At 41.5% G+C, this 20,315-nt stretch overlaps 2 protein-coding genes and 1 long non-coding RNA gene across 3 annotated transcripts; 1 reads left to right on the forward strand and 2 right to left on the reverse strand.

Moving 5' to 3' along the window:
- Positions 1-233: 233 nt before the first annotated feature.
- Positions 234-19,745, forward strand: LOC135168012 (uncharacterized). The gene is made up of 5 exons (XM_064131833.1): positions 234-372; positions 5,669-5,983; positions 6,105-6,273; positions 9,063-9,586; positions 19,210-19,745. Exons 2-4 carry the CDS (start codon positions 5,913-5,915, stop codon positions 9,186-9,188), a joined length of 366 nt encoding a protein of 121 aa, XP_063987903.1. The 5' UTR covers positions 234-372; positions 5,669-5,912; the 3' UTR covers positions 9,189-9,586; positions 19,210-19,745.
- LOC135168232 (uncharacterized) lies at positions 7,052-8,357 on the reverse strand. Its single transcript, XR_010300013.1, has 3 exons — positions 8,083-8,357; positions 7,512-7,774; positions 7,052-7,440 (listed from the first exon to the last, which is right to left on the reverse strand). It is a non-coding gene; the product is annotated as an uncharacterized LOC135168232 (long non-coding RNA).
- On the reverse strand, positions 15,458-16,323 carry LOC135167978 (uncharacterized). Its single transcript, XM_064131743.1, has 2 exons — positions 15,956-16,323; positions 15,458-15,854 (listed from the first exon to the last, which is right to left on the reverse strand). The coding sequence occupies exons 1-2, from the start codon at positions 16,148-16,150 to the stop codon at positions 15,504-15,506; spliced, it is 546 nt and encodes a 181-aa protein (XP_063987813.1). The 5' UTR covers positions 16,151-16,323; the 3' UTR covers positions 15,458-15,503.
- Positions 19,746-20,315: the final 570 nt, after the last annotated feature.

Here is a 20,315-nt window from a genome sequence, read left to right on the forward strand (position 1 = left end):
AGGACAAGTTAGACCGGAGATTTCATGATTTTCAAATGTGTAAAAAGCATTTGATGCCACTGGATTGATAATTCCCAATGAACTGTCCCGATATTAATAAAAAGGTTTTAATAGTATTGTTCATCATATTAACAAAATGAGCCATGTTCGTACTCCGAATCCGTCAGACTGCCCCACCACACGCGCCATCCCCTCCCTTTTCCTGTAGCTTTTTCGTTACATACGATATTGGAATTACAGCCCAACGAGCGCAAAGAATTTTCACTTCGAAAGGCAATAAAGTGAAAAATAAATAAATAACTAAGTAGTGAAATGAATAGATAAAGTGAAACATTATTGGAATACAGTGTAACAGCAGTATAAGGAAAAATTGTAAGTCTAGAGCATAAGTTAAATATTAGTTTCTGAGTTCGGACACCAAGATATCTTACTCAGCTTTTCCGCGATTCTTCTAGGTTTTTACGATAAGATATCTTGCAGAGCCAGACGGCCGCGGCCGTGTGAGAGAGCATAACATCGAATTTTATTGAATAGTCAAATCGAAAATTTATTACCAGGGTAGTGTTCATTGAATTTGAGTGGTCTTGTAAAATTATAATCATGTAGTTTCGAATGGGTTCAGGGGTAATTGAGGAGGTCATAGAGAATAACTGCGGAAATAGTAGCGCACTAAATAATGATAAGAATCATAGCGAACCTAATGAGACGAATGATATTCAACGTAATGAAATAAATATGCAAAACAATACCGAGAGTAGAGAAACATTAGTGCGAAATGTTAATGAGGATAGTCAGAATGTATCACAAAATAAGACACGAATAATTGGGGCCACCACGCGAAATGACGATTGGCCCGGACGAATTTTGGACAAATCTTTAATGATTACAACGTCAGGGGTGGCGACGATTAATGCAAGTAGTGGGAGTGACAGTATATCGACAAGTTTGCATCAGTGGTGCTGGGAGTATCACATCTAATATCACGCAGAGTCACCATCAACAAACGGTTGAGAATAATGGAAATTGATATTTGTCAATTAAAGACGCGAAGGACATGATTCCGAAATTTGATGGGGAAAATATGCCGGTATTGATGTTTATCAAGCTTTGCAAACACGCTGTTCTTTCAGCTCACCCGTTACAGAGGACTTACTTGACTCAATTCATTAAATCAGGAATTCACGGTAAAGATATTGGAATGGATATTGATGAAGATCAAATCTGCAGTTACAATAACAATCGGAGAACTACAACCTTTAGGCATGTTCATGATTGTTCGACTCAGGGAAATTCCAATCATTTCAGACAATTCGATCGTAAATCCGTAATTTGCTTTGTGTACGGGAAAACCAGGCATTCAAAGACAAATTGTATGAGTAAATTGAAACCGGGATACTGAACAAATTGTAAACGCTCTGGACACACTACATTCAAATGTCGCCGTAATGGTAGAAATCAAAATTTCAATTATAACAGAGGAGATCGCAGGCAAGATTCAGAGGACAAATCACCGATCAAGCGAAACTACAACAAGCGTCCGTCCATCTCAGTGAATCTAACCGTATTGTTCCACCTTGTGTAGTACTTAGTACTGATGAAATACATAACATGAAAATGTGACTGTCAGTCGATTCAGAAGCTGATATCAATCTTATCAAAGAAAACTGTTGATTACCGCAAACTGTCATAAATAAAAATCAGAAATATCTATTATCGAGAATTACATCAGGATCAGAGACAGCACTTGGGGAAGTCGTAATCAAATTTGATTCATTTTCTTGTCCCTTTCAAGTTGTCAGACACGATTTTCCATTAAAATACGATAGAATTATCGGGTCAAAATTTTTGCGAAACGAAAAAGCAACGCTTTGTTTCACAGAAAATTGTTTAAAAATTTCCGACAGAAACATACATATCCCTTTCGGCAATCAAAATATCAAAATTCCAGCACGAAGGAGAAAGAAAATCCGTATCAGGGTGGTAAATACTGAAATTGTTGAAGGATACTTAACCAGAGTGTGCGTGACATTAATTAATTATCTCGCGCACTTCTCAAGCTGAAGAATTAACTTCGCTTGAAAGAATAAAAACGACTAAATTTGAAAACTGTCACTTTAATGAAGTTTATTTTACATTAATGTTTCTTACAACAAACACAATACAACACTATAAATTTTGAATTTGAAATGCACGATGATTTTGATTTTTGTTGTTTTGATCAATATTTAACTTCCGATTAAAATGGAGTGACCCGGATGAATGTGAGAATTCCGAAGTGACTTTGTACGTTCACTTGATATTATTCGACTGACTCGGCCACTTCCATCTTCTTTATCTTGAGGATGTCCTGTCCCATTTTTGGGGGTGTTGGGCAAAGAAAAAGGTTGGCCATAAAAATGCATACTAGTGTTGGAAAAGGTATCGGTAACCTTCTTCAGTAAAATGGGAAAAATTGGAGTCATAAAGCACGGCTAGCAAGGGATTAAGTGGCAGAGAGTATTGAGAGAATTTTTTTATTATAAGGAGTTATGGATGGGAGTGAAGTATGGGATTGTACGAGTTCTTAAGAATAATTGTAAAGGAAGTGGCCTTGTTGAACGAGGCATTTCTGAATGAAAGCTCCCTGGGGTGTTCCCCAACAGATGTCCAAAAAAGGATGTGTTTCTCCATCTGCTCATCCGAGTCACTTAACGATCAAAAATATATAATGGAAACAGCCTCGTCCATTTACGGGTCTAAAGACGAAACAAACTCCCCCCGTTGGGAGCATGGTGAGCAACAAAATCAAGTAACATACCAAACTAATTTGTTGAAGCAGGCGTTGGCAAGGGCGCGAGACGTTTGACATTGCGTTTGAGGATTCCGGTGGCTGTTTTTACCGTGACGACTCTGATAATGTTGTCTACTCCTGGGTGAAAATGAATCACTCGACCAAGTTTCTATTTCATGGAGCGTTGCTACGGTGGAGCGTTGTCATCTTTCAGCAAAATGATTGAGTCCCTTTTAATGTCATGACTTCCAGTGGTCCATTTTCGCCTAATATTCAACTCGTTCAAATATTCCTTTTTCCATCTAGTCCAAAAATCTTGCTTCATCTTCTGGATCAATTCCCATCTGGATGGAGTATTGAGTGTATCTTGTCTAACATCTCGTTCGGGGATGCTGGTAAGTGGAGTACCGATCAGAAAATGACCTGGTGAGAGTACTTGGATGTCATTTGGATCGGCTGACAGTGGAGAAATTGGTGGCGAGTTCAAAATTCTTTCTATTTTGATGATGAATGTGTTTAATTCTTCGAAGGTGAGAAGGCTTTTTTTGGAAATCGTATCAAATGATGTTTAAATGATTTTACAACAGCTTACTAAATGCCACCCAAATGTGGAGATAATGGAGGTGTAAATTTCCATTGAATCCCTTGGTCATTCAGTCTTCGTGATATGATCGCTTCTTGCTCGGGGTTTTGCAGGTCCTTGATGACGGTTTTCAATTCGTTGTTGGCTCCAGGAAAATTGATTCCATTGTCTGACTCAATCGTTAATGGTTTTCCTCTCCTAGCCATGAATCGATCCAGAGCGGCCAAAAAACCTGTGGTAGTGAGATCACTGACCAGCTCCAGATGTACTTCACCGAGAGGTAAATAAAAACAGCGACGTAGACCTTGGTCGTATTCCTGTTGTGATGCTTCTTTTCTTTGATGAGAAATGGTCCGCAATAATCGACTCCCACGTTCACGAATGGTCTGATTGTTTGTGATACTCGACTTTTTGGTAGATTTCCCATAACTTCGTTGGTTATAGGTGGGTTGGCTCGGCAGCACGTCGGGCATTTTCGAATCATCTTCCGAACTGAATTTCTCCCACCCAGAATCCAGTAATTTTGTCTAATTGAATACAGTGTGTTCTGAATACCTGAATGACAATTGTCAAGGTGATATTTAGAGATGATTAACGCTGTGATATTCCCAGTGGATGGCAGAACAATTGGATGTTGCTGGTCGATGATAAGTCCAGCATTTTATACTGGTCCTCCTACTCGTAGCACCCCTTGAGTATCGAGGGATGGATTTAACTGCTTCAACTGACTGGGTTGATGTTGACGCTTCGTGTTTCTTTGTGTTAGCATCTTGATCTCTCCCCCAAACGCTTGTAGTTGAACGAGTTTGATGATACGGAGTCGTGTGTTTTCGAATTCAGCCAATGTCACTCGCCCTTGCCAACGTCGATTATTCGCTTTTGGAATAAATCTATAACAATAGGTAAGAGTTCGAATCAATTTGTCAAAAGAATGAAAGCTGTCAAATAGTAATAGATTAATTGTAGTTTTGAGGCAAGTTATTTTTTTTGTTCAATGTCGTCAATTAGAGCTTGCATTGGTTGATTTGGCCATTGGGCCTCTGGAAGAGTCAGCCAGAATGGTCCAGTAGCCCAGACCTGATTGTGGATAAATGCAGTTGGTAATTGTCCTCTAGACAGTGCATCAGCAGGATTGTCTCCTGATGACACGTGTTTCCATTGACAAGATTCCGTCAAAGATTGGATTTCTGAGACTCTGTTTTGGACGAAAGTTTTCAAGGAATGAGGAGGAGCGTGGATCCAGTGTAAGACTATCATGGCGTCAGTCAAAGAGGATAGATTAAAGTAGAGGCTCAGTTCTGGGGGTTTGAGTGACGCCGGGCACTGCACGTTATCGACCTAGTTTCACCCCACGGAAAACGGGGCGCCACGAGTACTACTGGGGTGTCAGCATATCGGCCAAGCCGGGAACGCCTCAGTAGCAGTCAGCAGTAGTCCCGCTGCTACAGGCCCGCGAGCCGGGAAAAACGCGAAAAACGAAAAAATGGATTTTAGGAAATTCCCGGACGCCTAGAAAAATCGGACATTGTCTCACGAATCCAATGGCGCCAGCCAAATTGTCCTAGCTATGATATTTCCAAAGATATGGGCGAAAAACGGTGTGATCCCACATACGGGCCCGTTTTGCTCTAGGAGGCCAAGAAACTGAGAAAAACGCGAAAAACGAAAAAATGGATTTTAGAAAATTCCCGGACCCCTAGAAAAATCGGAAACCGTCCCACGAATCCAATGGCGCCAGCCAAATTGTCCTAGCTATGATATTTCTAAAGAAAGGACTGTTTTGAAATTGCCAATGAGCGAGAGAGAAATATCTTTCCCCCTCTCTCTCTCACTCACTCTCCGTCATTCTTCGGACGTATATATATATATATATAACTATAAATTGTCATTTTTTAGATAACCGTGGAAAACTATTCGTTCCGAAAATTTCCTCCCACGTCATAAATAATTAGCAAGTTTAATCCCTTGGTGGTCGACTAGAAACACGTACGAGTCGTCACAGCATAAAATCTGTTTCCTGAGAAAACCGTGCCAACTCTTTCCCACGGAAAAAATTATCTGTCTTCAATATTTTCCAAAATTCTTGAGAGCAATAAAATTTCCACGGCCGTCCTCTTCCCAAGAATTTATGTAGACCCCTTTTTTTGCTACCCCGCGTCGCAGTAATGGGCCCAACTTAGCCATCTGCAACGCGCCAGATTTCGTAATAATTTACACCCTGCAATAATTTTTCCTCCAGCCAGAAAATTTTCCTTTCCCTCTCTTCCTACAAGGGAACAATTGCTTGCACCCACTCTTCAATTTTGTATTTGAAGAATTTCCAGTAAGTCAGTCCTGTTATAAAAAGGAGACCCGTGTACAGATCGATATCGATATTTCTCGAAGAAATATCTCGAAAATGCGTAAGCGTAAGACAGAAACCGAAGCGACATCTGTCGATTATATTAGTCGCACATTGGACTGGAACAAATGAACCGGTAGAAACCATCACATTTGGCAACGTGTTTGAGTGTTTTTATCCTATTATAAAAAGGAGATACTTTATAATCGTGAAACATCATGACATCTCCACCTATTAAATATACGACCAACAGAGCCATTGATCGTTTCAATGTTGGAGCTACACTCATGTAAGTATTCCGATTATTATTTTTAAAAAATGGACATATTTCAAAAATTTATTATGCATTCAATCATCATCACCTATCATTGACACGTGTTCAGAGAGTAATTTCATTTTTTTTTTCTTAGGAAAATCATCGGCTACGTCGACTGCATTGAAGGCCTGAGGGAGTTGCCAAAATCTCCATCTAAGTGGATTCACAAGTGCATTTTAAATAACAATGATGGCAGAAGCGTTCGCATACTTTGCTGGGGGGATGATGCTCTCAAATACAAGGATGAGATCAAGATGTATCAGGTACAGGTGATTTCCATTCAAAAAGAAAAAAAGTGAAATTGTCACATATAAGACCACAAGAGTGGTAGGGAACCTAGAGGGAAATACTCGATAATGTTGAAGCTCGAGTGGTATTCAGGAGATTATTTTTCCTATCCAAATTTCGGCAAAGCGAATTGTGCCATGCAATGAAGAGAGGTTTATTTGGTTAAGTTATCGTTTGTTTTTTTTATATATAGCCTACCGGCAGAATTATGAAAAAATTATGGCATATAATACCACGAGAGCTCCGAAATTATCGGATATTTCCCGATAGGTTCGTTGCAAACAAATGAACGTAAGAACGTACGTTATTTATTTGTAGGGAACCTGAAGGGAAAAAAAATATCAACGAATAAATAACATAAATGCCCAGTTCAATTTTCTGTTTTGGAAACAAAATGAATATCTATATGAATATCTATGCGAATATCTGTATGAATATCTATGATTATTTTTCCCACCCAAATTTCAGCCAATAGAATTGCACCATTTGTTGATATTTTGTATAGCCTACCTCGAATATCAGCGATTATTTTTCCCATCCAAATCTTGGCCAATAGGATTGCACCATTCGACGTTATTTTATATAGTCAACACGGTATTTCAGCGGAAATTCTTGGAAATTTCACTGGAAATTTTGCATGTTGATATATATAAAAAAAAAAATGAGCCGTCATGGGACGCCTGGCAGATGTGAAACATCGTGTGTGTACAAGTAATATGCATAAAAGATAATATTATTACAGGAATTAAATATAGCCTAATGAAAAAATGAAGTATTACGAGATTCTTACAGTAAATGGTAACTTTATTTAATAAACATTTATTTACATGATATAAAAATTCGATATTAGTATCAAGTTGCCACAATTTAAATATTTTCATCTGTGGCTTCAATAATAGTTATATTCGATTTTTCCTCTGCCGGTATTACTGTGACGATTGGTCGATGATAACTAAAGTACGTTACAAAAGTATTGGATGAAACACCATCAAGATATCTCACAAATACAGCATCTATTGTTGTTCCATATTTGGTAGTAGATTCTTTTGGATCGTTATTGATTTGCCATTGAAATTCTTTTTGAAGAAATGTCATTAATGGCATTGATTCAGCTCTTGCAAAATTTACACTGAAATATGCAGCTAAAAATAATGGTAGTTTATGTTTATTCGCTTTAAGAATTATTGAACCTGTTTGACTATAAGGAAATAACCTTTCATGTAAAAATGAAATGAGATGATCCATTTTGTTATTAGGTGAAATGTATATTACAATCATAATTAATTCACTTCCGTCTTGTAGTTTAACATGTGAAGAACACACATTTCCAATAGATGCAATAGTTTAAAATAGTCTGGTACTATTCGATTAATAAAGTCTGACACAACATTGATAGTATGCCTTGTGTTTAACTGATCAGGGTGACGTCCAGTTTCAATAATAATATTTTGTGATCCTTCTGATGATTGTTGGGAACTGAAATATTTAAAACAATATGATATTGAAATACACAAAAAAAAAAAATTTAAGTGTGGCTTCAATATACTCATGAACTCAAATCTTAGTTAATTATTGCAATATATGACTAAAGATTTGCAAGTATAAATTTTATTAATAAATTTTTCTATATTAATTCCTTCATGAATAATAAAAGAATCCTTAATTGAAGATAATATTAATATAATTTATATAAATTATTAATATGATTAATATGAATATAATTAATTAAATATAAAAATATAATAATTACATTTATGGAGACTTGAAAAATACGATCTACTTACTGATGACTTGGTAGTATACCATAGTGTAGTTTCACTTTCTTTGCACAAGGTTGATCACTTTGATCTTCTGAGTTATCACTGTCACACATATTTTATTGTCAAAAATTAAAATGAAAAATTAAATAAAACGCAGGTTATGTGTACCGTAGTAAACAACAACGTCGAACTGAGTGAGAAGCCACGCCGTACACTCTACTACACAGAATATAGATAGGCATACCTTAGTATAGCCTGGCGAATGCTCGCCACGGCAAGTATCGCCAGGCCAACGATTCAGTTTAGGGGTGCGCCTATAGATGTTTCACATCAAAAAACAAATGTTGAAGTAACCCTCAATTGTATCTGACAGATTAAATGGCAATTCGTTGAAAATTATGTCTCATGGTGCAATTCTATCGGCCAAGATTTGGATGCAAAAAATAATCCCCCGAATACCACTCGAACTTCGAAATTATCTGATATTTCCCTCAAGGTTCCCTACAAGCAAATAAGCTTGTTAAGTTTTCCAGAAAAATCACTCGCGCTTCGCGCTCGTGATTTTTAAACTGGAAAACTTGACACGTTCATTTGTTTGCAACGAACCTATCGGGAAATATCCGATAATTTCGGAGCTCTTGTGGTATTATATGCGATAATTTTTTGAATATTTTAGTAAACAAACGACACTTAACCAAATAAACCTCTTTTCATGTCATGGCACAATTCTCTTGGCCGAAATTTGGATAGAAAAAATAATCCCCTGAATACCACTCGAGCTTCAAAATTATAGAATATTTCCCTCTAGGTTCCCTGCATACAAATGAAGTCGTCAAGTTTTTCAGGAAAAATCACTTGTGCTTCGCACTCGTGATTTTTTAGCCTGAAAAACTTGACTCCTTCATTTGTTTGCAACGAATCTATCGGGAAATATTCGATAATTTTGAAGCACTTGTGGTATTATATGTGAGAATATATGAAAAATTTGAAATTTTACTTTTTAGATAATAAAAATCACTGGAGGGATTATTAAAGCGGCCAATCCACAGTATCGGCGATCAACGGACACTGAGCGACAAAGAATTCCAATTTGGACGTGGGAGCACTTTCGACATCCGTGGCACATTTAACAATACGAATGGAGCTGACAATGGAAGGTCGAAGGTCATCTCATATAAAAAATTGAGATGGAGAACGTTTGTGCTGCTTGCGGGCCAGTCCAGATCACTGGATGGCTGAAAGAGCCATTCAGAAGCATTACCACGGTAAGTGGTTCGAGTTATGGATGTGGCATGTTTTGAGAGAAGATTTGATCAAGCGAATCAAAATGACCATTAAAGGTCGAGTTGATTGTCGTGGGGATGGTTTTGTTCTGAATATTAACAGCATGGATGACATCGCAGTCCTGACTGAGGATGTAGCCCTCAATGAAGATGAGTTGGATGATGCTGTCGAAGCACCTCCTCTCATTCTCAAACGAGGGCCAGCTGAATCTGCATCTGGAGAGGCGATAGACGTCGCGAATAAGGTACTTTTTTTATTAATGATTATGGTTATCCAAATTTAATTACTTTTAATTTTTCATTATTCTGTTATGCCCCAAAATGCCATAACATTTCAGTTTCATAATCCGGAGAATACGAGGACACGAAAGTGGCACGTATTATTCGGAATGCAAAACATATGAAGAAAGGAAAATAAAAGGTAAAGACAATAAATACTCGAGGACTCGTATTCTCTGGACCAGTTATCCGAATACCATTCATAAGGAGTTACTTCTTTTGTACTTATACTCGCCTGATACTCTGTGTCTCAGAGCGAGTCTTTAACTGTTAATAAACTTGGGAAATAACCAATAAGGATAGTTAATCAATTGAAGATATCTGCTCCTATCCTCTATCCGCGAGTGTGAACCCCGAAACCCGAACCCAACCGCTCGGGTCCATTACATTTTTGGTGGCAGCGTATCTTTTGGGGAAGACGGAGGCCTGATCAACCACTGTCTTATCACACAGTGATAGAAGAGGAACCGAATATTGGAGTTTGGACTACCTAGGGGTAGACTGGCCAGCAGCTGCAGCAGACCTTCACATCGAAGGAGGGAGAAGATTGCCGTTAAGGTAAATCAGACGAAGATTTTTTGGGAACCTGTTATCAGGAATCATAGTGGTTACCATTAGGGTGAACCAGGAAAGCCTACCTTAGTACTTTATCGTACCAGAGGCTAGTGGAAACTACCCTGTCAAGAGGGGCTAGTATCGTGATAAGTAGCTACGCAAGTGGGATTATTTCATTTTTGGCCAAGAAATAAATAATCAATTATGTCAACTACTGGAGCAAATGGTAGTCGACGATCGGAATCGGATTTCGAGTCTTACTCCATTTCAGGGCAAGGGGTAAGAAGACATCTGTTTAATTCTGATGGGAATATTAACGGGAATGTTAATGTGCAACGGAGATATAGCCGATCTTTGCATCAGAGCTTGTTGGCTAGTGGTAATGCACAACAGGTCAGGGTTGACGTCCATCGGGAAGAGGACGAGCTACCCGAGGAATTACCCGGGGAGCAGCTGGCTAATAGCACACGAGGGGTTGGAGGAGGAAACCAGCGATCCTCTCTCCAAAATCCTCCGAATGTACCTGGAAATCCGTTTGAGGATTTGGATGAGATCCAGGAAGACGGGGCAAGGGATGTGACGCCCAGACACGAGTACTCCACACCCAGTAACGTGTTTTACCGTACAGGAACATTAGCGGCGGGGGGTTTCGTTCCTAGGGGCGAACGCCATGGGGCGGACCAACCTCCCGAGGGGGTACGTCCACTTCGGCGAACTGACGAGCTACGGGACTCAGTAGCAGAGTTGCGCGAAAGAATGGCCGAAATGGAGATAGAGAGGCAAGCACAACAGGGGGAAATGCAACGCCTCCTGGATTCTGAGCGGCAGCGTCGAGAGGAAGCTGAAAAGGAGAAAAATGAAGTTAGAGATCTTTTGGCGGAGGCCTGGGCAGACCAAAACATGCAGAATAACCGAGCACCGGGGAGTGCATACCTTGATCTGAAGGGCGCACTTCAAATGGTACGTTGTTTTGCTGGGCAAGATTCGGATAAACTAGATGGGTTTCTGAAATCAGTGACTTCCGCTAGGGAATTGATATATCCGGAATATCAGGATTCGCTCCTAAAGGGTATTCTGGGAAGTAAATTTGAAGGTACTGCTTTGAAACAATTGAAGTATCGGACGATCACCTCATTTCAACAGCTGGAGGAGGAATTGCGATCACTTTTCGGAAAAGCGAAAAGCCTCGTCGGACTTCAAGCAGAATTTAGCAGAATACAGCAAAAGGAGAATGAAAGTGTTTCTAAATATGTCGCACGCACGGAGGAAGCCACCCTTGATTTATTGAATGGCTTACTGAGTCTACACGTTGGTTTCACGGAGGTAGAAAAGGTAGCCGCTAAAACCATTCTAATGTCTCTGGCTAAACTTATGTTCGAACAGGGATTGCGAGGGCAGTTGCAGATTTTGGTGCGAGCCCATAATTTCAAAACACTCCACGAGTCCTGTGCAGGAGCCGTAGAATTGGAGAAAACCATCTCTGGCCCTCAGAAAGGGAGGCATTTTGAGGTGCCTCAAAGGAACTCCAGTGGCGGGAATAGAGTTTCTACGGCCCGGCAATCCACGGGGAATTGCTTCAACTGCGGACAATCAGGTCATATTGCAAAAGATTGTCGCAATCCGCAGGCAGGTCAACGCAAATCGTTGCCGGTTGCGTCAGAGCGACGTAGCGTCAACGCATTCGGCGCTGTGTGTAAACATTGCCGGTATGCAGGTCATCAGGCCGCTGATTGCCGTAAGTTAAAGAAGAAATTGGGAATATCTGACTCGCAGAGAATTCCTGCGGAGCTCGTGAAGTCTCATTTTGCAGGTAAGCGAAATAATAATTCGGGTACCGACAGCAGTAACCTAGATCCAAAAAGGAGGGTTGATAAGTCTGATGAGGGGAAAATTATGCCTGTCGGAGCCTATCAAGTTATGATGGTAAAACCTAGACGGCAAGGGGGGAGTTTCCAGGGAAACAAAACAACGATGATAAAGCCAGCACTGCAGGGGGAAATAAAATCACAGATTTTACTCACTGCGCTGGAGCTGGAGCTGCCAACCATGTTCTTGGCAGATTCCGGAGCGAAGATTTCCTTAGTGAGGGTGGACAAGCTGACGGAAGGGGTTGAGATTTCCCCGAGAAGCCGAATCTTGAGGGGGATTTCAAATCATGACGTCGCCACCCTGGGTGAGGTTATTCTTCGGTTGGAAATTGGTAATAGATGTCTGGGACATACGTTTCAGGTCGTTCCTGCGAATTTTCCTTGCCTTGGGGGGATTTTAGGCGAAGATTTTCTGTCTTCACCTACGTTGAAGGTGAAAACAGTCCATGGGAAGGCGTTGGTGATCAATGGACATCCGTTCGAGCTGTTCCAGGATCAAACACCCACGAAAATCGGGGCTAGAAGTGAGGTATTACTAACGGTACCCACACGAAGCAGCGGAACTGGTATCGTCCGGAAAAACCAACTGGCGAAGGGCGTCTTCATGGGGGAGTGTCTCACGAAGGCAGTAAAGGGTCAAGTGCTCGTTTGTGTGGTAAATACGAACGACAACGATGTGTTCATCAATCCACCGACGGTTAAACTGGAATCGCTGCCGTCGGGGGAAATAATTATGATGCTGCGGGATGCCGAGAGGGGCGAGGTGAGAGACCGCATCAAATTATTGCGAGAGAATCTGAGGATTGAGCACCTAAATCAGGAGGAGAAATATTCCCTTCTGGAAATCTTGGAGGAATACAACTCCATCGTACAGCTACCAGGAGATCCTCCTGGAGCTACAGATCATCTGAAGCATGAAATCCCATTGAAACCGGGGACAGCGCCTATTAATGTCAGGCCTCATCGGTTACCAGAATCACAGATGGAGGAGGTGGATCACCAGGTCAAGGAGATGTTGCAGAATGGAATCGTGCATCCAAGCAAAAGCCAGTGGAATGCGCCTTTGCTTGTGGTTCCTAAAAAAATGGATGCGTCAGGGAAGGTCAAATTCCGCGTTGTGGTAGATTTCCGACGCTTGAATGAAGTCACGGTTGGTGATTCATTTCCATTGCCCAATATATCCGATATACTGGATCGATTGGGAAATGCCAAATATTTCTCGACTCTGGATTTGGCCTCGGGATTTCATCAGATTCCTGTAAGGGAAGAGGATAGGTGTAAAACTGCCTTTTCCACACCATATGGGCACTACGAGTTCTGTAGATTGCCTTTCGGGGTTAAGGGCGGGCCTGCAACTTTCCGAAGGCTCATGAATTCTGTCCTGGTTGGAGTACAGGGAATTCGGTGTTTCGTCTATCTGGATGACATCGTGATTTTTGGAGCGGATCTACAGGAGCATAATAAAAGGCTGAGGGAGGTACTGCAGTGCTTGAAGGAAGCGAACCTGAGACTTCAACCTGATAAGTGCAATTTCTTGAGGAAGGAGGTGGTGTATCTAGGACACATCATTACCAGGAATGGAATCAAAGCGGATCCTAGTAAAATAGAGGCAGTAGTGAAATTTCCGGTACCACAGCACGAGAAGGAAATTATGTCCTTCCTAGGATTAGCGGGGTATTATCGGAAGTTCATCAGAGACTTCTCAAAAATTGCTAAACCCTTGTCTGAATTGTTGAAAAAGGACATAACTTGGACTTGGGGGGAGAGAGAGCAGAGCGCCTTTGACACCCTAAAAAGGGCTCTGACAACAGCTCCGGTGTTGCAGTATCCCGATTTCGGGAATCCGTTTCTGCTCACCACCGATGCGTCAAACAAGGCCATAGGTGCTGTGTTATCGCAAGGGGAAATTGGCAAGGATTTACCAATCGCCTATGCGAGCAGGACCTTAAATAAGGCAGAGCAGAACTACAGTACCATAGAGAAGGAACTCTTGGCTATTGTATGGGGAGCTCGTCACTTCCGTCCTTATCTATATGGGCGTAAGTTCACCATAGTGACCGACCATAGGCCCTTGAAGTGGATATTTAACGTAAAGGACCCGGGGTCAAGACTCGTACATTGGCGGATTAAATTAGAGGAGTATGAATACGAGGTGGTACACAAGCCTGGTAAATTAAATACCAACGCTGACGCGTTAAGTCGGATAAACGTGGTAACCCGAGCGCAGATAAGAGCGAACACAGGTGCGATGGACTCGAACGCTGACGGCGGGGTCATTACACCTGCTGACGACGACATTCCGGAAATACTACGAGAGTATCATAATACGCCGATTGCTGGTCATCCGGGTGTAAAACGTATGTACGCCAAATTAAAGCAAAAATATTACTGGAGGGGGATTAAGTCGGATGTTCAAAACCATGTGGGGAATTGTCAGGAATGCCAACTCAGCAAGTTGGGAAAAGCCACAAAGGTCCCCATGATTATCGGGGAGAGCCCTGAAACAGCATTCGAACAATGTGCAATGGACATAGTTGGTCCATTACCTATTACGGATGCTGGGAATAAGTATATCTTGACGTTTCAGGATGGGCTAACTAAATTCAGCAAGGCCATACCCATCCCGGACCAAGAGGCCAATACGATCGGGCGTGCGTTCGCCGAAAAAATCATCTGTGAATATGGAACACCACAGAGATTGCTCACGGATCAAGGACCAAATTTTGTAGGGGAGATATTTAGGAATGTTTGTAAGCTTCTAAGAATTAAGAAGATCCAAACCACGGCGTATCATCCGCAGACTAATGGTATTGTCGAGAGGTCACACCGCACTCTGGCAGAATACCTGAGGAGCTTCATCCTGGAGGATCAAACGGATTGGGATACGTGGCTGCCATACGCCATGTTTGCGTATAACACCACTCCCCACACGGCTACGAAAATGACGCCATTTGAGCTGATTTTTGGGAGACGCGCCGAGTTACCGACGGCCGTCAAACAGCCACCCCGTTTGACGTATTGCTATGATGATTTTTCCCAGGAGCTTCGTGAACGATTGCGCGCGGCGCACCAGGAGGCAAGGGAGGCCCTCGATGAAGGGAAAATCAGGAGCAAAGTCCAATACGACAAGGACGCTGTACCTATGGATTTGAAAATCGGAGATAAGGTACTACTGAAAAATGATGTCCTACGACGTGGAAGATCAAAGAAGTTAACTCAGCCCTGGATAGGCCCATACGAGATTATCGAGAGGAATGGTGAGGTTAACTACACCATCAGGTCGGGAACCAAACAAAAAACGCAGAGAGTCCACGTAAATCGGCTTCGACCCTTTATAGAAGCATGACTATATGGACCCCTGCCTCGGATTAATCTACCCTGTGAATTTCTGGAATTTTCTTGCCCGGGTGATAAGGAGATTTTCAGGAAAGGACTAGAACTGCAGATACATATAGTTTGTTTAATTAAACCATTTATTGTTAAAAGCGGTTACAGATACGTTGGAGGGACGCTCTATCACAGTATCATTAATATAATAATAGCCTGGATAATCCCACAGATAGGAGGCACAGATGTCGCACGTCCTTTCGTTATCGTCCAGGAACTGGGGCACGTGGCACGGTTGTGGAGCTGGAGTTTCGCCGAAGAGTCTTCGGAGGTTGAAAACGTCCTCTACGCCAGCCTCGATGTCGGAGCGTACGGGGAGATCCCAAAGGGCATTGAGATCTTTCCTACTACGAACCCTCCAGTCCCTCATCTTCACCTTGAATTCCAAGTTCAAGTACCCGGGATGATAGGGGTATCGATGGCGCTGAAATATTCCAAAAATAGCAAGGAATTAGCGAAAATAGAGACTTCGAATGGCAGTAAGAAACAGGGTAGTAAGAAAGTGAAGGAGGTATTCGTACTCACCAGATATTCGAATACGAAGTCGTCCATGGAGTGCCGCAGGTATGGATGGTTCCTCGAGGAACGATTCGAGCACAGCCGACCCCGAGTACAGGATGGTGAAGATCTTATCCGGTCCACATGGATGGAGAGATGCTGGAAGCAGTCGGAGACAGTGTGTCCAAATCGACCGCACTTAAAACACTTTCCGGCGTTCATGTTGTTGGTTCTTGGAATGTTAACTTCTTCACTGTTAACTTTTTGGAAGACTGTGGCCCAAACGGGGCGGCAGTCACTTTTATATTCAAGGGTGCTTCGTCATCAAGCATGGCGGCCATCGGGTTGGCGACATCGTCCACGTCAGGTAAAATTGAAAAGTTCAACGCACTTCCTGATTGGCAAATCAAGCGACGCGCTAATTTTTATTGTCATGTGGCTAATGCTGGGGAGCATCGCGGAAGTTCGGGGGGAGGGACATGTGATTGAGAGATTCGTCCACACCTCGGGAATTTATTTTGAGCCAATTGGGAGATTGCATTTGAGCAACTACGTTTGGACGGTTGCTGCAAGCACGGATGGTGCATCATGGCTGGCGAGAGCTGATCAACTGCAGGAACATCTGAATTATACGAAGCAACTGTGCTTCAGGGCTGGACCATGGGGTTCCAACTTCCATCACCTCGTGGATCAATGGATTGTTGATTTCGAGGAAACGAGAAGCGTCATCACGGCGTTGTTTGGGTTAAATGAGAGGAGGAAGGGCCGTCGAGGTCTTATAAATGGTCTGGGCACGGTAGCCAAGTCACTTTTCGGGACTATGGATGCTGAAGATGAACGGGAAATACGCGAGAGGATTTCACGTCTGGAGGCTGGAGTTCAAGGGACACTGGATAGTTCTGGGAAGCAGTTGCAGATTGTTAACTCTACGCTTCTTCATCTAGCTCAAACGGAACAGATGATTCAGAAGAACGAAAACATCTTGTTGAGGTCTATCAAACAGATAAGGGATGAGGATACGCAGATGGCACACCGGCAACTCGTAGATAAGCATTTTTTGGTGGTCGAGGTCATCTACACTGGGGTGATGCGGGATGCTGCGAGATTAAAGAAACTGCTGACCGACTCCAAGGGGCTAATATTTGACACAGGAGTGTTCACGGAAGAGGGATTGGTCGACCTTCTCAGGAAAGCCAAATTACCGAAGGGTTTAAGTTTCCCCTTTGAGTTGGAGGTAGCAGAGGTACATGAACTGCAAGAGGTATCAACTGTTAGTGTATCCGCAGTTGGCATGAAAATCATCACGGTAATAGGAATACCCCTGGTGGATTTCCAAGCATTCGACGTTATGCTGATGCATAGCATTCCTGTGCGGACAACGAACGGGTATCACTCGTACTTGGAGGCATCAAATGCGCTTCTGGTCGTACATGGCGCAACACATCAGTACGTGCCAATGACCGAGGGGCAATTGAATTGCTGCAAGAGAGTTCGGGGACAATACCTATGCACCGACTCTTTGCCGATTCAAAAAATGAGAGTCACTAGCCCTTGTGAGGTGCGAATGTACCTGAGCCGAGATAAGATACCGGAAACGTGTAGCACGAGACATCTTCGGCTACAAGGTCTCACGCTTATCAAAATGCGGAAGACTAACGCATGGTTCTACGTGGCACCGGAACCTGAAGCAATTGCCATAGCTTGCGGAGAGGGGGAAATTCGAGGCACCCTTCAAGGTTCAGGAATAATGCGGATAGAGGATTTCTGTGAGGTTATCGCTCCTGATTTCACTATCCGTGGCCGAAAGTCAAAGGAAACAACCTGGGAGAATCATATTCAGCCTAGACTGAACTTGACACTAAGTAATGACACCATTACGCAGCTACAGCAGCAGGACCATAACGTGAGCGACATTCGACTCACAAACGTCATAGGGAACCTGAAGGAATTGGAGGACCTTCATGTGCAGCTAGAGACCGGAAAGGAAGTTCTAGGGAAGCTTCAAAAGAAATTCGACTATCAGGAATTTCGACTCCACCCATCATCAATATTTTCAGTGGTCATGGTGGTTCTTGCCCTTGTACTAGGAGTATCTCTGTACTGCTGGTGCCGGAAACCCTAGCCTGCGTGTGTTAGAGAAGCGAAGGAAGTTGAAAGATTTACTTGTAAATACGTATTGACATTAATTCTCAGGTTTAGCCATGTTTCCTTCTTTTTAAATGCGGTTTCACCTTCTTGAAGGGGCGGTGAAGTTTTGGACGAATTTTGATCGACCCAGACTTTTGATTGGCTATAACTTCTTTAATATTGATTTTATCGAGGAAAAATCTCTTGCCGACGGATTTTACAAATTAAATATAGAATAGGTTTTTAGGCTCTTTTCCGCGAAATTGTTCATAGATAAGGCTGTACAGTCTTGTTCAACTGTCTAACCTTTCACTGTTTCATGCCCCAGAAGTGATGATCGTGGAAATTCTTAGGATTTGTACTTTTCCAGAGAACATCTCTTTACCTCCACGGAGGAAAAAGGAATGTTTTTATAATTATTGATGAGATAGGGTTAGAGAAGAAAATTATCATCGGTAATAATTTTCTTCCCCGGCGGGGAGGGATGTTATGCCCCAAAATGCCATAACATTTCAGTTTCATAATCCGGAGAATACGAGGACACGAAAGTGGCACGTATTATTCGGAATGCAAAACATATGAAGAAAGGAAAATAAAAGGTAATGAATATATGTGGATCAATCCACGTATATTCAACTTATGTAGATAACTGGGGCGCAGCGTCAGCGCTTTACGCCTCGAACTGGCCTCTAGCGCGTCACCGTGCGATGTAATACGAATTCACGAGACAATAAATACTCGAGGACTCGTATTCTCTGGGCCAGTTATCCGAATACCATTCATAAGGAGTTACTTCTTTTGTACTTATACTCGCCTGATACTCTGTGTCTCAGAGCGAGTCTTTAACTGTTAATAAACTTGGGAAATAACCAATAAGGATAGTTAATCAATTGAAGATATCTGCTCCTATCCTCTATCCGCGAGTGTGAACCCCGAAACCCGAACCCAACCGCTCGGGTCCATTACAATTCTCCCTTCAATGCAAGAGAATATTGCAATATTTTCATCTAATGTTGGCTTAGTTTCAAGCAGAATTCAGTATAATATTTTCATTAGAACATTAATAAAAAAAATTTTCTATGGAAATATAAATGAAAATGCATTGAATCATGCATTAAACAGTTATTAAGAACAGATAATCTTTTTTGTTTCAGAAACTGAAAGCTGAATAGCTTTAATGACGTGCTATTTACTCTGGAAGTTCAATTGCAAAATTGAAAATTTTTTCTATAACAAGTCCTAAACTGTTATTTTTTCACACAAAAATTGAGTTCTATAACAAGTTTAACACTGTTATTTTTTTACGCAAAAATTGAATTCTATAACAAGTTTAATACTGTTATTTTTTTACACAAAAATGAAACATTGACAAGCTTGAGCTCTTTAAGAATCTGATTTTTTACTTTTAAAGACTGCCAACTTCATAGCAGTAAGGTTGATACTCATTTAGCTTTAACAACCAAAACAGATGGATTTATAATAATCTATTCATTAACATTAGTATTTATTCAGAATTTATTTCAATATGTGGCCCTGTTTTTGAAGAAAAAGTATTACTAAACATTTGTATTTTTTATATATAACAGAGAAAACTGAAGACTAATTAATTTTATGATTAAAATAGATAAAGCTCTCCGGAATCACAGATAAGTGATACAAAGGATGTATTCATGTTAATGTTTGTTCATAGTTCTTAACATATGTTGTAATGTCAATTATAATTGTTGGAACATTATTTTTGTTCTCATTTCAAAATCCGTCCCACTCCTGTAAATGTTTATTGAACGCAAGTGGCATAGGTTTGGAGTTGATGGTTTCATTAATAAAAAATAAAAACGCGATTTTTTTGCAGACATTCAGTTTGAACCTTCCCTACGGTTGTAAGTCGCAGGTATACACCTTGGTGCGGCAACAATGTCTCCTGCGCTACTACTTACGAAAAGTAATTCGCAAGCAGCGATGTTCTTGGTTATGTGAAGGGAATAAATAATCTCAATCTCATAATGTGATGTTCACAAATAATTAGAAAATCTTTAATTACAAGATTAGATTATTATGAGACTTAGAACGCCTTCTTCCTGACTTGACTGATTGCTGTCGCTATTATAGCTTAATCTCGAATTTGCGAAAATGTTCTCGATCGAGATACGCGGTAGCGTATCGGCCAAGTACACGTTTCATACGCGAAAGATCGCCGAAAGCTACCAAGTATCTATACACCTCACAACTTCCCCTTCCACTACCTCCAATCCTTTTTTCT

This window comes from Diachasmimorpha longicaudata, chromosome 12, assembly GCF_034640455.1.
Source record: "Diachasmimorpha longicaudata isolate KC_UGA_2023 chromosome 12, iyDiaLong2, whole genome shotgun sequence".
Classification (NCBI taxonomy): domain Eukaryota; kingdom Metazoa; phylum Arthropoda; class Insecta; order Hymenoptera; family Braconidae; genus Diachasmimorpha; species Diachasmimorpha longicaudata.

Coding starts and splice junctions, on each gene's coding strand:
- LOC135168012 (XM_064131833.1), top strand. CDS start 5,913: ATGACATCTCCACCTATTAAATATACGACCAACAGAGCCATTGATCGT. Junction 5,984..6,104: donor AATGTTGGAGCTACACTCAT/GTAAGTATTCCG, acceptor TTTTTTTCTTAG/GAAAATCATCGGCTACGTCG. Junction 6,274..9,062: donor ATGAGATCAAGATGTATCAG/GTACAGGTGATT, acceptor TTTACTTTTTAG/ATAATAAAAATCACTGGAGG.
- LOC135167978 (XM_064131743.1), bottom strand. CDS start 16,150: ATGAACGCCGGAAAGTGTTTTAAGTGCGGTCGATTTGGACACACTGTC. Junction 15,855..15,955: donor ACTTCGTATTCGAATATCTG/GTGAGTACGAAT, acceptor GGAATATTTCAG/CGCCATCGATACCCCTATCA.